The sequence below is a fragment of the Mustela putorius genome, unplaced genomic scaffold (genome assembly GCF_011764305.1).
Source record: "Mustela putorius furo isolate JIRA1106 unplaced genomic scaffold, ASM1176430v1.1 tig00000145_pilon_pilon_pilon, whole genome shotgun sequence".
In the NCBI taxonomy this organism is placed as follows: Eukaryota; Metazoa; Chordata; class Mammalia; order Carnivora; family Mustelidae; genus Mustela; species Mustela putorius.
In genome coordinates, this window is record NW_025421294.1 from 24,767,250 (window position 1) to 24,782,675 (window position 15,426).

The 15,426-nt window shown below is 40.8% G+C and overlaps 1 protein-coding gene across 1 annotated transcript in view; it reads left to right on the forward strand.

Moving 5' to 3' along the window:
• Positions 1–15,426, forward strand: part of TRPC7 (transient receptor potential cation channel subfamily C member 7) — a 173,561-nt gene that overhangs the window by 26,253 nt on the left and 131,882 nt on the right. Inside the window, exon 2 of the mRNA XM_045075655.1 lies at positions 9,582–10,359. Within this exon, the coding sequence (XP_044931590.1) occupies positions 9,582–10,359 (778 nt within the window). The remainder of the gene's footprint in view (positions 1–9,581; positions 10,360–15,426) is intronic.

A 15,426-nucleotide genomic window follows, 5' to 3' on the forward strand; every position in this document is an offset into this window, starting at 1 on the left:
TATTCAAATGAGTTCAATACATTCACTCCTGATTCTGATTAAAAATAAAATTCCCTTGTTCTTCAAGACTTAAATTTTTAAAAGAAAAAGTCTTAATTTTAAGACAATTTCATTTTAAAAAGGTATTTTATCCAATAAAGCACAATCATTTACATTGGAAATCTTGTGTAGAGGCTTACAGGAATAAAATTAGTTTGTTGTCAAGCATTTAAGAGAGTTGAAACTAGAGAATTTAACTTCTCTGAGTAAAGAAAGGAAGAAAACACAAACGTTATGAACCCCTTATATGCTAACTGACTCTTCTGGGAGCTTTTTATATGTTATTTCAGCTAATTATCACCATGCATTTGGAAAAAGGCATTATTGGCCCCCATAATATTACCCACCATTTACATATAAGGAGACAGAGGTTCAATGAGGTTCAGTATTATGCCCCAAATCACACAGTCAATAAATGAATCAAAATTCCAGGGTCTTCCCCCCCACATACCATGTCACTTCCAGAGAAAAATGGTAGTGGCAGATTAATAAACTAATGCAATCTGATTTGCATATAAACACAGAATGGCATTGTGAAAAGTACATTATATTATAAACCAATTCTTTAAACCTAAGTATTCTAAGTATTACATTTATACACAGACACAGTCTCTACAGACTGTGAGTTGTTAATCCATGAGTTGGTTTCAAAGAATAAGCATTCTGATTTATTGTTCAGTGACAGAGGTAGATCCTGGGAGTAATCCTGGTTTTTTGCACACAGGCAATATTTCAATTAAGAAGGTTTCTCTCTCATGAGGCCATCAAAATACTTTAGTGTGTAAGAATCACAGGCCATTTGTTAACAAGGCAATTGGTGAGAGTGGGGATTGTGGGGGAAATGGATTTCTGCATTAGGAATTACCTTACAAAAAATGGAAAGTTACAAATGAAAGCTAATTCTTTTAAAGTCCTCTTATTAACATCAGACTTGATCTATACCACTGACTTTTTCCTGATCTTAGACAATGTTAAAAGGTCATGAAACAAAAGGGCAAAGTTAGAGGAGATGCATCATTCATAGAAGACAAAGTGGGGTGTGACCTTAAAGCTTATTAAAAACAAAAACAAAAACAAAACTACTTCTGACATTCTTGAGGTTCTTCTGGTTTTAGTTTTCTTTTCAACTCCTTCCCTGTGTAACCACTCACAGACACAACAGGTAGGAGATCAATTCATTCCTCATTTTTCATTTATTTAAACAGATGAATATTCTGCCTCAGGAGCCAGAACCTGCTCCCTTACATAATTGAGGTGTGTGCATGCCTGTGTGTGTGTGTGTGTGTGTGTGTGTGTGTGGTGCACTGCTCTGGGATATGAGAGGGGACAGGTAGAAATCCTGAGGCTCTATGGTGGAAGGCAGAGTCGACACCTCCCTTTCAAAGCTACTGTCTGGGAGAAGGGGTGGGAACTATACCAACCCATCAGCACGCCACATGTCAGTCTCACACACAGATCCTTCTCCGTCATGTTCCCTGGGAAATTTCCCCCAGATTAGGAAAAGAACCATAAGGCAAGTCTGCCTCGGAAGGCGAGTTTTTACCATTGCAGCACAAAGGACAGAGAAGCGCGCTTTCACATCTTCGCAACTCCACTCACTTGACCAGCTCTACACTTCAGCACCACGGAGAGCAGCGTCTCCTCAGCTACCACCCATGGGGAGCCAGATTCCCGGGACTCAACACCGGATTCCGGTCATCTAGAGAGGAGGGACCAGCCTGCTTATTTCTCCCTCAATGTAAGCAACTATGATGATTCTTTCATATTGATTTTTCCAGCAGACGCTGTTTTCTTGCTGAAATAGGGAATTAAACTTTTATTTATTAGCTCTTTTCCTCCTGTGCATTGCTTGGATTTTTAGATGTAAATCTGGATCTGAAATCTTTCTTATTTGTTGGGTTGGCAGAGGAATTTTTTTTTCACTTTTCCTTGGAAGTCTAAGTTTAAAAATCCATTTAAAATAGACAACTCATCCTGGTAACCCAGTCTCTTTTTGTACTAGAGTGCAGTTTTTTCTTTTATTCCTGGAAGAGAGTATATATGTGTTGTCTGTTCTCCTCTTACTTCACTACTGACAGCTTTTTAATTTGACATTTTTGTGACTATTTATCTTAACATAAATATGGGGATAGGAAGAGGAAGGCTGTTTTCTGATAAGTAGCCACCATGAAAGAACTACAGGTGGGAAGAAAGATGCTGTTGCTTTTTCTTTCCTTTTACTTGTGGAAAATATGTCCTTTAGATGTCCATTTTGACATAATGAATATGCTCTTAATAAAAAAGATGTAATCTGGGCAGGGCTTTGACACAAGCTTTGAAACTCTTAACACAGAATCTCCTATACATGTGAAGTTGTAAATTCACTTAAGTGTGACTGAATAGACTTAATCAAGATGCTGTTGCCATTAATTGTAATTTAAAGGCTTAATGAATTCAGGGTAGATTTGAAAGAGGCAATAATGATTGACCCTGTCTGGTGGCACTCAGTGAATTTTTGCCTCAGAATGCCACCTGCTGGTGGGTCCTGTTTCTGAACCACTGGATACACATCAGATTTATGAATGAATACACATTAAATCCAGAATATCCATTATGAATATGATACAAATTCACTCTCTAAGATTTTTTAAACAATGGCATTGGCTTAATTATTTAACAACTTACCAAGGTTCTACGTCACAATTACATTTCATAAAAATTTCCAAAAACACTTGCTCCTAAGCTTAGGGGCATACAGATTAGCTAACTCCTTCTGGCAGTAATTAACCCAGAAAAAATGAGAACTATGTGGAACCTCACTGAGGCTAATTTCAAATACATGTGGTATCCTGGATGAGAACTGCCAGGATTTCTTGCTCAAGGAAAGGCAATCAACATTTCTCCCCAGACAAATATTCAGCATGTTACTTTATTCAGTACTGTCATTTCACAATTTAAGAGCCTCTCTTATTTTCACAGTAGTGGATGATCATTTCAGGCTTTCCTGTTACAAAAGTTAATTTAACAGTTAAAAGGTTACACATATATATTTTACACCAAGACAAATCTTTGGGGAAAAAATATATAACTGTAAGAACTTGTCATTTCAGCTCTATCTGGAGATATACATAGTGAGATACAGACATTCAGGTTCATAACTCCTCAGTTCCAAATAAGACAAATAAGGATTAAAAAGAAAGAATAAATAAAAGAAGCACATACAAAGCACTAGTTATATTTGTATGGCTAATATATAATGTATTTTGAAAATATAGAGAATAACCTCTAAATGATATCATTTGTTGAAAAGTAAGTTGTTGATAAAATCATTTATTAGCATTCAGGAATCTAGATAATATTTTCAGTCCAAGATGTAATGGAAAAAATATAACACATTATTGTATTTGGAAAGCAGATCTCAAGCAGAATTCTTTGGAAAGTATATCTCAATATAATGTATTATAATGAGTAGCAAAAGGATATTTTTGCTATTCTCATAGGACCTGAATGGTAAGGTATATGAACTCATGTATATTCACGGGATAACCACGTGGATACTTTCCTTTTATTCGAAATGCATGTGTTGTACAAGAAAATCACTGCCACTAACTTAGGTAAGAATCTGAATGCTATAGATCCATAATTATTATGATTATATTAAACTAAGAGAGTTAATAGAATCCAATGTTACTAGCACACTTACTAGGCACTGTAACTCATAGGTACTATCTCACCTCAGCTTCAACAGAATAAGGAAGATGATACTTAAAAATTAACTGGATGCCTCTAGAAAATTTTTCAGAAGTATCCTGAAGAAGTGGAAATGCCCCAGTCACCCAAGGGACTTAATATACCCTCTGATATTAATGGTCTCCTTTAGCAACTTATAGACCATTATTTATAGTGGAGCTGCAAAATAATTTGGCCTTGGAACTTATGCCTTATTTTAAAAGTTATCAGCACAAACAGGAAATAATAATTACAGGTTCATATGGCTCCAATATTTGTAAACATTAACACCTCCCGCTTTATTGATCTTCTTTAATGACCAACCCAAATAAGTATTTAAGAACTGATTACATTATTTGACCATGCACCAAGAGTATGGGGCGCCAGATACATATGCCATATAAACAAGTAATTCCTCTGCCCTCAAGGATCCTGCACTCTAATGAAAAAAATTTACAGTCTAAAGAAATTTAGAAAAAATGGAGGAAGAAGAGGATGGCATTGGCCTATCAGCCCAAAGCATTGGCTTTGAAACCAAACAGATGAGACCCCTAATAGTGGATCTACCACTAACAAGTTATGTAGCTTTAACAAAAGTGGCTAATTTCTCTCAGCCTCATTTCATCACCTGTTAAATGGGAATGACAACAGCACCAGCAACATGTAGTAGTTTATGAGAATTTAAAATATTAATATATGTAAAGTATTCAGCATAGTGTCTGCAATGTGCTTAATGTGTACTAAATGTTAATCATTACGATTAGTCACTGAGGAAAACTGATAAGCTTATCCTATGATTTGTGTGAACTAAAACAATAATTCATATAAAGCACTTATCAGAGTGTCTGGCACATGGCAAATGTGTAATATTTGTTAGTTATTACTATTATACAGTCATTTAGAAAAATAGCTAAGCTGACTATATCAGTGGAGAGTAAAACATAAGCCAATTTATAGTCATTTACTTAAGTGTACTAGTATATAAGATTTCGATCGTTACTGTCATGGACATTTGCATAATGCTCACAGTATCCAGGACATGTCATATACATGCATTTTCACTGTGACTGAGATGCAGGGAGGATGGATTTTACTATTCTCTTATTTTGGTAAGAGAACTGAGATTTAGTCTCCTAAATCTATATTACTTGAATATTTATCACTGTTGCTCTGGACTAAAACTCAGACTGTGTACACTTGGGATAGAATGCACAGACCAGAGCTGGGTCTTCGTAGGTAACTAGACTAACTCCTGGATTTTGTTCGGTTCAACGTTCAGTTGTGGAATGTTACAGACTGAATTAGTTTCAGGCTTGGGTGATTTCCACAGAGACCTATGGTGCATGGAGCAATTTTATGAAAAAGACAACAAATGTCTCCAAAAAGACATTTTGATTAAGTGTCCTTTTCTTCATCAGTAATCAATCACAATCCCTCTCCAAAATGCTTAATGGTCATGCTTATTTGCAGCTGGATATAGGGTGCAGAATTTATACTTTTCATGGAACACTGACATCTGGCTTTCTTCAGACTGGCTGATGCATCTGTAAAAGCAGTTTGATAAAAATAGCAACCAAGGGATCAAGAGGGAGTTTAATAATCAGTCCTCCTCTCAAATATGGTTTTGTTTCCACTGAAACCCTTCTTCTCAATGACATCAAATGTCAATGTATGCATTTATGAAAGATGAAAAACACAGTACCTTAATGGAGATGTTTGATGAGTCTGATCACTCATTATCTCAATAATATATGCAAATAAAAAGGCATTTGCATTCAAAGTTCATTTTTAAGAAAAATATTAGAGTAAGGGCAATCAAATACTAATTGGATTTTAAGGAGACTCATTTTGCTTGTTATTGGTCCTTAAACTGGGACAATATCCCCACACTCCAGCAGAGCAACACAGCTGATTCATGAGTGTGAGTTGTGGCCATCAGCTATTGTGAGCCAAATGACTTTATCTTTTTGACATATCACCTTTTGTGGATTTTTCCCAACCCATCTGAAATGTATGGCTAAAGCCTGACTCTTCATAATGTCAAGATTATTAGTAAGGCTAAATATATTTGCAAGGATAAAAATGCTGAAATTAGGCAGCCAGGGAAAGGTTGGTAAAAGAGTACAAATTTTTAGCCATAAGATGAAGATCTAGTGTACAACGCAGTGACTATAATGATTGACAATACTGTATTACATAAACAAAATTTTCTAAGAGAGAACTTAATGTTCTCACCAAATACATACATGTGAGGCGATGAATGTGTTAATTAACTAGATGGTGGGATCCCTTCCATGACGCGTGCTTACATCAAAACACCGCAATGCATATTTTAAATATTTCAGAATTTTGTCAACCTTACCTCTACAAAGCTGAAAAAATAAATGCTTAAAAAGCATGATTAGAGGGGTATCAGGATAAGAGGGGGTCAGAGCAAATAAGAAGCCCCCAGTAAGGTAAAAGGCCCAAACCAATGTCTGAAGGAACTCACGTGGCTCCACGGTCTGCTGTAAAGTGCTTTATGATGAAAGTGACCTCACAGCACAGGATGCCCCAGTATACCCTAAGATGTATACATGACTTGAGGGCCCAGAAGGTTTCATTAAGGCCAAATTCTCCTAGGGAAAGAGCAGAACTGACAATTCTGTAAGCATCCAAATGTATCTCAAAGCTGATTTTAAAAGCTGGGAGAAAATGGCTTGTTTGTTTCTTACTACATCTAGGTGTCTGCTTTCAAGGTCATTCAGAAAAATGCATGTCAAATGGGGAGGACATTTGACAAATCCTGACAAATACTAGGCATACACATGTACTTTTTCCTAAATAAAATATAATTATTATAGAAACATCAAGATTTATATGACACTCCACTCTTGTGCAGAAATTATTTGCCCTAAGGTTTAGTGTTTCTGTTTCGCTTAAAAAATAAGAATGCTAACCCCTTGCTTTCATGTTTGTTCATTGTCTAATGAGGGAAATTATCAAACAATGTTTTAACATCCCTTAAGGTTTTAAGCTGCGATGTCTATGATATTCATACAGATTCTGAATTTAGATTGGGTACTTGCATGTTCCTGGTGAAATGTTCTCTGCTCTGACTTGGTTCAGTAGTTACTATATTTCCTTTGAATTAATATCTCCATGGATGGTTGCTATGTATTAGTTGTATGCCCTTGACCTTGGAGTTTGACCTATTCTCCCTCTTGAGCACACCTCTAATGGAAAAGTGACATGGAAACAAGCTGAAGCCCTGGCTCCTTCTAGGACAGCTGCCATCTCATTTCTGAAACACCACTCAGGTACTCCTGAGTGGAAACCATCTTTTCTCAGGTTGAGTCGTAATGGCTAAATCCAGAGAGGTGCTCCAGAGAGGGGTGTCAGCCTCATCGTAGGACACACTAAGTAATCCTATCAGAAAGACGATAAGTCTTCTATGGGCTCAATTCGCCCTCTGCGTGTGTGTGTACCCAGATGACAGACCTTGAAACTGACATCATAACATCCTCTGAAACAAGGCTCTTTGGGGATACAAATGAGGTGACTGTTTAGCTTTCAACTCAGTCTCTTTCTTCCCTCTGAAAAACCTGTAATAAAATGCCTGCACCCTATTTGTTGAGTCCCTCTCCTATAGAGGTCTCTAGTGGATTCCCAATCTACAGTCTGCTTTTGGCATCAATAAGCAGCCTCTCTCCCTGGGAAGACAGCATTGTTGAGAGAAATGGGCTCAGAGAAGCTCATGGACTTGAATCCTGAGAACCTTTTCCCCAGAAATCTTTTATCCAAATGCACTTTAGAAAAGTGGATGGCAGTTTGGATCTCTTCCTAAAGGAGTGCAGAGCTCTCTGCTAGAATTTATCACCCACGGTTACATTTTGACGGAGTTATCCATAATTATTCCTTCTAATTTTCTGCAGATGAAGAAGTCATTCTGTTGAAGAGTTCAGCAGCTTCCCCCCAAAAGTGTGGGCCTCAGCCCTAGGCAAGATTAGAGCATAAGCTCTGAGCTCCAAGTCTTTTGGCTTATGCCAGACAGGGCCCCCTAAAGGAGCTAAAACTATAAAGGTTTGAGCAGGTCAAAGCGTAAAACAAGCAGAAAACCAAATAGAGCCCAGAATTTTAAAGATCACAAGATTGCCACTTTTTTGAAATCTCAAAACAATAGATTTAGTTTAAAGTCCTTCTTCTGGGATTACTTTTATTTTTTTATAAATGGCTTAAGCAAAATAAGTATTTTTAATGCATGGAGATATAACCAATTAAAAAAAAGACTACTGGAAACCCAGAAAATAGTTCAAAATAAATCCCCAAGTACTTACTCTTTAGAATATATACTGTCTTTAAAAAAAAAAAAAAAGAATATATACTGTCTTATCGAAACGTATGCCATTCTAATTTAATGCGAGTAGGGGTAGACTAGAAAGAAAAAAAAGAATAGAAAATATGGGTAGGGCCACTGGAGAATCAGCTGTTCAAGTCTGTAGAGATTTAGGGAACAAGTGGTCAGAACTCTATATTATAATGAAAGCATCCCTGAGCCAGGGATCCATTTGAAGTCTCACTGCTAGCTGGAGATGGGGTGCCTGACTCAGTCCCAAATGACAAAATACCTTTTATTTTCTCTAGTCTGACCTTTTTAAAACCCTGGCAAACTAAAGACTAGGTTACTTACCCAAAGTTACCAAGGTGGCCAAAGGTGGAAGAGGGACTCCTCCTCTAAGCCGTCCAACTTCAAAGCCTGTCTCTCAGTCCTACTTGTGTCAGCAATATAACCTGTAATAGGATCGATGCCAGAATTGCACAAGTAATATAGGTGAAATTATTAACTTCTCAGTATTGTGCCTGGCAGAGAATAGGTGCTTAATAGATGTTTAACCATTATTACCAAGTATTAGTATTAACCTCTACCTGCCACAATAGCAAAGAACAAGTGAAAAATAAACCCAGCTTCTAAACTAACTTGCTCTTCCACCCATACAAAAATCCAGGTTTGATCTGAGGAAGCTAGGGCTGAATTTCCTCAGTGGTCATCAGTAAGTGGCACTGTGTCCAGGCCCACTTACTGCCACACCTTGCCCTTTCAGTGTTGCTCAGCCTTCAACAGGAACAAGAAAGCAAGCACGGTCCCCAAACAGGTTCCCCATACAGCACAGCCACCGGGGACAGGACCAGATGTGGAAACAGAGGCGTGTGGCCACACCTGTGTGTTGTGGGAGGGCTGTCACAGTGAGGGAGCTCAAGGGGACAATGCACCCGAAGCAAAGAGAGCAGTATCTGCAGTGGCCAGGTCTGCAGCAGAGCTCTGGGGGAACTGGGTGTGCCAACAGGCAGGAAGATACCAACATGCCTTTCTAATACATGTCACCTCACTTAACCCTCTGATGGACCCTATGACCCACATTGTACAGGTAAATTCACAGAGAAGCAAGGTATCAAAGCCCAGAGAAATTAAGTGAGGTGCTGAACTTGGCACACACTGAGAGAAAACTCATAGTCACTGGCCTGTTTGGACTGCATTCCTACCCCACACACTCCCTATCTCCCATTACCCTCCACCTGAAGCCACATTTCAGTCTGTCACCATTCCTCCACCTGAGACGCACAGATGCTGGATAGCCTAATCAATATCCCTCTATATGAATAGGAATAGTTCAGGTTCACTAACCAGTCTTCATCTCAGCAAGCGGAGAATGGTTTCTAATAAGATTTCATAATTTCTCCTACGATCTTGCTTGTGAGATTCTTTTTCACCTTGACAACCTGGGTCTGCTCTGCCCCTGGACACCCTGCAGGCCCCTGGGAGAGTAACCAAGCATCTCTGCCTTGTACTCCCATAGGCTGGGGAGCGGCACCTTCAAAAACATGCAGCGCCGGCACATGACACTGAGGGAAAAGGGCCGCCGCCAGGCCATCCGGGGTCCCGCATACATGTTCAACGAGAAGGGCACCAGCCTGACGCCCGAGGAGGAGCGCTTCCTGGACTCGGCGGAGTATGGCAACATCCCTGTTGTCAGGAAGATGCTGGAGGAGTCCAAGACCCTCAACTTCAACTGCGTGGACTACATGGGGCAAAACGCACTGCAGCTGGCTGTGGGCAACGAGCACCTGGAGGTCACGGAGCTGCTGCTCAAGAAGGAGAACCTGGCGCGGGTGGGGGACGCGCTGCTGCTGGCCATCAGCAAGGGCTATGTGCGCATCGTGGAGGCCATCCTCAACCACCCGGCCTTCGCGCAGGGCCAGCGACTGACCCTCAGCCCACTGGAGCAAGAGCTGCGCGACGACGACTTCTACGCCTACGACGAGGATGGCACACGCTTCTCCCACGACATCACACCCATCATCCTGGCAGCGCACTGCCAGGAGTATGAGATCGTGCACATCCTCCTGCTCAAGGGCGCCCGCATTGAGCGGCCACACGATTACTTCTGCAAGTGCAATGAGTGCACCGAGAAGCAGCGGAAGGACTCGTTCAGCCACTCGCGCTCCCGCATGAATGCCTACAAGGGACTGGCCAGCGCTGCCTACTTGTCTCTGTCCAGTGAAGACCCTGTCCTCACCGCGCTGGAGCTAAGCAACGAATTGGCCAGACTAGCCAACATTGAGACTGAATTCAAGGTAACTCTCCCACTCACCACTCTGCAGACAGAGGGCTCTTCCAGGTGTGTCCATTAGTCAAATGGGTTGTCTTCTGGTCTAACCCAAGGTGAGGGCCTTGGGGTCTCACCGGCCCATGGGAGGAAGGGGAGTTCCTCAACCTTGCCAGACGCAGGCCTGAAGGAAAAGCAGTCCATTAGATGAAATATTTGAAACCACCTAAATGTGAACAAGAGGTGACCTAAACACAAATCTACACAGTAATAGACAAGCAGCACATAGGCAGGATAGTGTTGTGGTTTGGAGGTAAGCGCCTCACTGGGCTCTGCCCCACGGAGCTCAGTAGTGTCTAGGACACCTGTGAATTTTTCCTAGCCCAGGTCTGGGATTTCTTGATTGTCTCACCTGAATGGTTTTGATATATCTTATCCAGCTCTCTATCCTGTCCTGGACTGTGTTGCTCCTAGATCCAGTCTCCTACCCAATGCAAGAAAGGCTTGCTGGCAGCCTTTCTCGGTTTAGCAAGCTATTACTATTGTTCTGCCCGGGGAATAAGGGAAAGGTAAATGAAAATAAAACAAAATTGTTCTTGTGTCATTGGGCTTCTTAACTCTGCAGATGGGCCCAGGGCAAAAACCCTGTAATTCCACCCTCTGAGAACACCCAGACGACCAGACTAGCCTGGGGAATGGAGACCCATCTCCAAAGTCCACCATTCAATAATGGAGTGATCCTGTGCTTTTACTATCAACTGACACTATTTAAAGGAGGAGGTGTTTAAAAACAACCATTAATATGGGTACCATTATTATCCTCCTTTTCGATGAGGGCACAGAGGTAAAGAGATATCATATAGCTAAGAAGTAGCGAAACCACTAGGCACTCAGAGCCCAGAGCCAGCTCTTAGCCATTCTGGGAGAACTGTTCATGCACTGGGCTTCTCAGGTTCATTGGTCTTTATCTGAATGATGAAAGTATGGAATACCCCCATTGCAGAAGGTGCACCTGGAAGGGTAGAAACTACAACCAGCCTCAGCATTTCTCATCCTGCTATTCAACCAGAGCCTAGGATTCCTGGGAGCATTCAAAAATGTGTCACATGCAAGGCTGACAACAGAGCTGGGAAAAGATGTTAACTACAGGAGAGAAGTTCATTGTCCTAATAAGATGTTAGGGACAAAATTAGGTGGCCAAGGATGGTTACTGATTCAGCCGAAGGAGGTCCCATGAACCATGGTGTTCAGGGAGATCTCAAAAGAGGAAACAGAATGGGGCTGGGTCTTGCTGAGGCAGAGGAATTGGATCAGTGGGAAGAGAGAGGTGGGCATTTGGAGGAGGCAAATGAAGGTAAGGTCCGGAATGGCCCAGAGCAGGCAAGGGACAGCCAAGAAGCTGCATGGGACTAGAACAAAAGCTTCCTGTAGGGGCACGCAGGAGGAATGCTGCAGAGACGGTTCAGGGGCAGATCTCAGGGGGCTCTGTGTGTCAGGCTGAGCACTGTGGAAGCTATCCTGTAGGACATGAAGAGCCACTGAGATAGTGATTAGATTTGTGATTTGTGATTGTGATGAAAATGATAAAAGCTAGAGTGTTAGAAATTTACTTCACTGGTAGGTCAGCTGAATTAGAGGATTTGGCGTGTGAGGCACTGGGACACAAGGAGAGACAATTTAGATATGCATGCATGAGACCATGGAAGCCTCTCCAAAGGAATGGATCGCCCACAGCCACAGACAGAAGGGACAAGCTTACCAAAAGCTGTGGGGCACTACAGATGTGAATAGATGAAGAATCCTGGAATTAACTAATATTATTCCATCTGTTCCCCTTATCTTGGACCCATCTACTGAATTGGAACAACTTCCCCAATCCTGCATTGTTCATAGCCTCATCTAAAAAAATTGGTGGATGTAGATGAGATTACCCAAAGAGGCCCCCAAAGAATGTAGCTATTGCCTGTTCTTTCATTGTCTCTGTATAATAAACTCCATCAACCAGCAATAAGGTCAGTGAAGCCCCATGTTGGTAGAATTTTGTTTGTTCCCTCAGCTTCAGACTGAATCTTCACAGGCCATGTAAAAGTGGCTAATCCAGTATACTTAGCAATTTCTGGCCCAAGAGGGAGGGAAAAATTCCAGAAAAAAAAAAAAACAAAACTTTTTTTTTTTCCTGGATTCAGTTTTCTGGATAATTGCCCAATTGCCCAATTCTCTACAATCTGTGAACAGTCCAGCCTTCCTGAAAAAACGATGCTTGACTAGCATGTGGAATAATATCTGAGCCATTTGTTTCCTTTACTAAAACCAAAAATCTGGCATATTTTAGTATATCTAATATCTAAAACTGGAAGTTTGTGGAAAGCATGATATTTTGATTTAAAAAGTAAATTATGGCAATTAGAGACAATTAAGAGCACTCCTAACATGATGACAAATGTGTTCTACAAGGCACTGCCTTACTCAGAATAAGAGCTAGCATAAATACATTTGCTGGCTATTAACATCTCCTAGTTACCTTTGTTTGAAATAATGTCTTTCACATTGTCGACAAATGGCGCATTATAAATTAACACAAGCGTTCCTTTAGAACTTTATTACTTATTCAACTATCCTTGTATGTGCATTCCTGACATTATAAATCTTCTCAGAGAAGAGAGCAGCTTAGCAAAAGACAAGTCAATTTGTAATAAAAGAATGAAGAGCAAGTGTGTGTTCTAAAATGCACTCTTTAGGAGTCTGCCCTACTTTAAAGGAACTGCGTGCTGCTGACTGTAGCCACATGTATGTGGGTGACCCATGACATCCGCTGTAAATAAAAGAGATCTGGTCCTGACTGGAGGTGTCCTATGTCATCCTCTAGATCCTCTAAGACACTTGCCCTGGGGACGGCTGCTCCTGACTAGAAAAGCTCACGCAGGGAAAGCTAGATTCAGTGGCCTAGTCTACTGTTTTTGAGTCACTATAATATATCACCAGAATAGAGTCTAGTCATTAGCAAGATCTACAGCCAATGTCCAGGCCTCCAGTAAATTATGGCTGAAGTCAGATGCCTGCCAGCAAGCCAGTATTTTTGGTTTAGAAATGATGCATCTCCTCAAAGATTCCTCTTATGCCTCTCTTATCTTCTTGGGTCTAAAAAGATATGAAAAACTCATTGTGGCCCATAAGACCTTCCTAATGCCTTGACCAGTGCTCAGTAATCTAATAAGCATTCCATAAATCCTTGATGAAGGGAATGAATGAAATCCTGAAAGCATAATCCTTTCAACTGATGAAGCAAGAGATTACTTTTATCTATGATTTAAACTCTTCCTAAATGTATGAATCTAATAGAGCTATTTGATAGACATGGTGGGATAGGAAAGCTCTACAGAAGGTTAGGAGGCGGTTAAAGGGATCAAACAAACACAAGTTAAATAACAGAAGACCAACCATTTGCTGCATTGTACAGTGCCAGTGGCCACTAAACTCCTGGACAGCAGGACCTACAAGTGACATTTTGATTAACTGGTTGATCTGAAGAGGAGGAGACAGGGACAAAGAAAGGGAAGATCAGCGTGGAATGGGTTATTCAGAGGTGTTTCATCCTGACAGAGGCTCTCTCTATATAGAGAGGCACCTGAAGTAGCATGGAAAAAAATAAGGTTGAGTTACAGCCCCTGCCACCAGGAACACAATAAGGTCTTTACACGTTTCTTGAATGAGTCCGTTTGGTTTTCTTTACTGATCAGCCTTCTGATAAAACTGCTGAGGCTCCCCTCTATTTTGCTGGCATCTTGCCAAACTCCAGGGCATCCTGTCTACTGTGTTGCTTATCTATAGAGCTGTTGTTTCAAAGGGATTACAGGTGTTGATCTTTCTTCCTACTCAGTTACACTAGTGAGAGCAGGAAGGGGTAGAGAAGCAAAGGACAATAGGAAAACAGGAAGTGAGGTTTGGGGATTTGGAAAGAAAGAGAAAACAGGGCAGGGACTGGAGGTATCCCTCTTGCTTTCTCACCTTTTGCTTAAATTTAAAGTACCCCCTGTTCCCAAGTCAAGGGACTGTGGAAGCCCTAAAAACACTTCCCTTTAGTTACTGAAGACTTGGTCATTCAGAGTAATAACAAAGCTCCAACTAAGAAGGTTTTTCATGTTGACACAACATCAGCATGGAGGCTGCTGACGGTGCAACTGATTCCAGTAAGCCAGAGAGGAGAAGAGTAAGGGCAAGAAAGCTAAAGCTGTAGCTTCATCCTGCTTAAAGTGCTGATGACTTTACTGGTTGTTAATGGATTGTGAACCCAGGTATTATGAAAAAAATAGATAATGAATTATGTATCAATGTTTGTGTTGCCATTTTAAGACCTGCAAAAAAAATTCTCTGGGCCTAAAATACCACAGATTAAAAATGCAAATAATGATAAATCAGACCAATTTGCCACCTGCTATGATCTCTAGTGAGATCCCATTGTGGAAGGTAAAGATGTTGAGATGACAGTTTGTAATCTGCTTGCAAACTTATCAAAATGGAAGAGGAGAGAGGAGGGGAAAAGGAGAAGGAATATCTTTGTATGGTGGTAGAGAGAGCTCAAAGCACATAGGAACTAGGCCATTTGGAGCCAGGGTGCTAGGAAGCCAGAAAGCTTGAGTAAAGGCCCACCCTGGGCCTGAGGAAGTACTGGAAGGCTGAATAAGCCTGCGCTCCCAGCATCCACTGGAATCTGTGTTTTGCACCTGTTTCTCATGCTTTAAATATTTTTAGGCTTTTCAAATTTTACAGACCAACACCGTCAGAAAATACATTTCCTTGAAGTTTGAAAGGCTGGCTGGTAGTATAAACAAATGCCTACTTAACATGCAAGAAATGACTTGAACATTGTTTTCTTTACCACTGGGAAAATATTTTTTAAGCTGCGAAGTCTGCAAGTCTTAAAAGCAAGTTGTTGGGTGTTTTGTTGTGTTTCGTTTTGTTTTTTTTAAGAGAACTTGGCAGAAAATTCCTCAAACCACTCACTTATGTATCAATCAATCCCAGTACCTTCAGGGATCTGACTGTGTGCCTCCAGCCCTCTGCTTGAGCATCCAAAAAGATAGAATGGAAGCAGAGG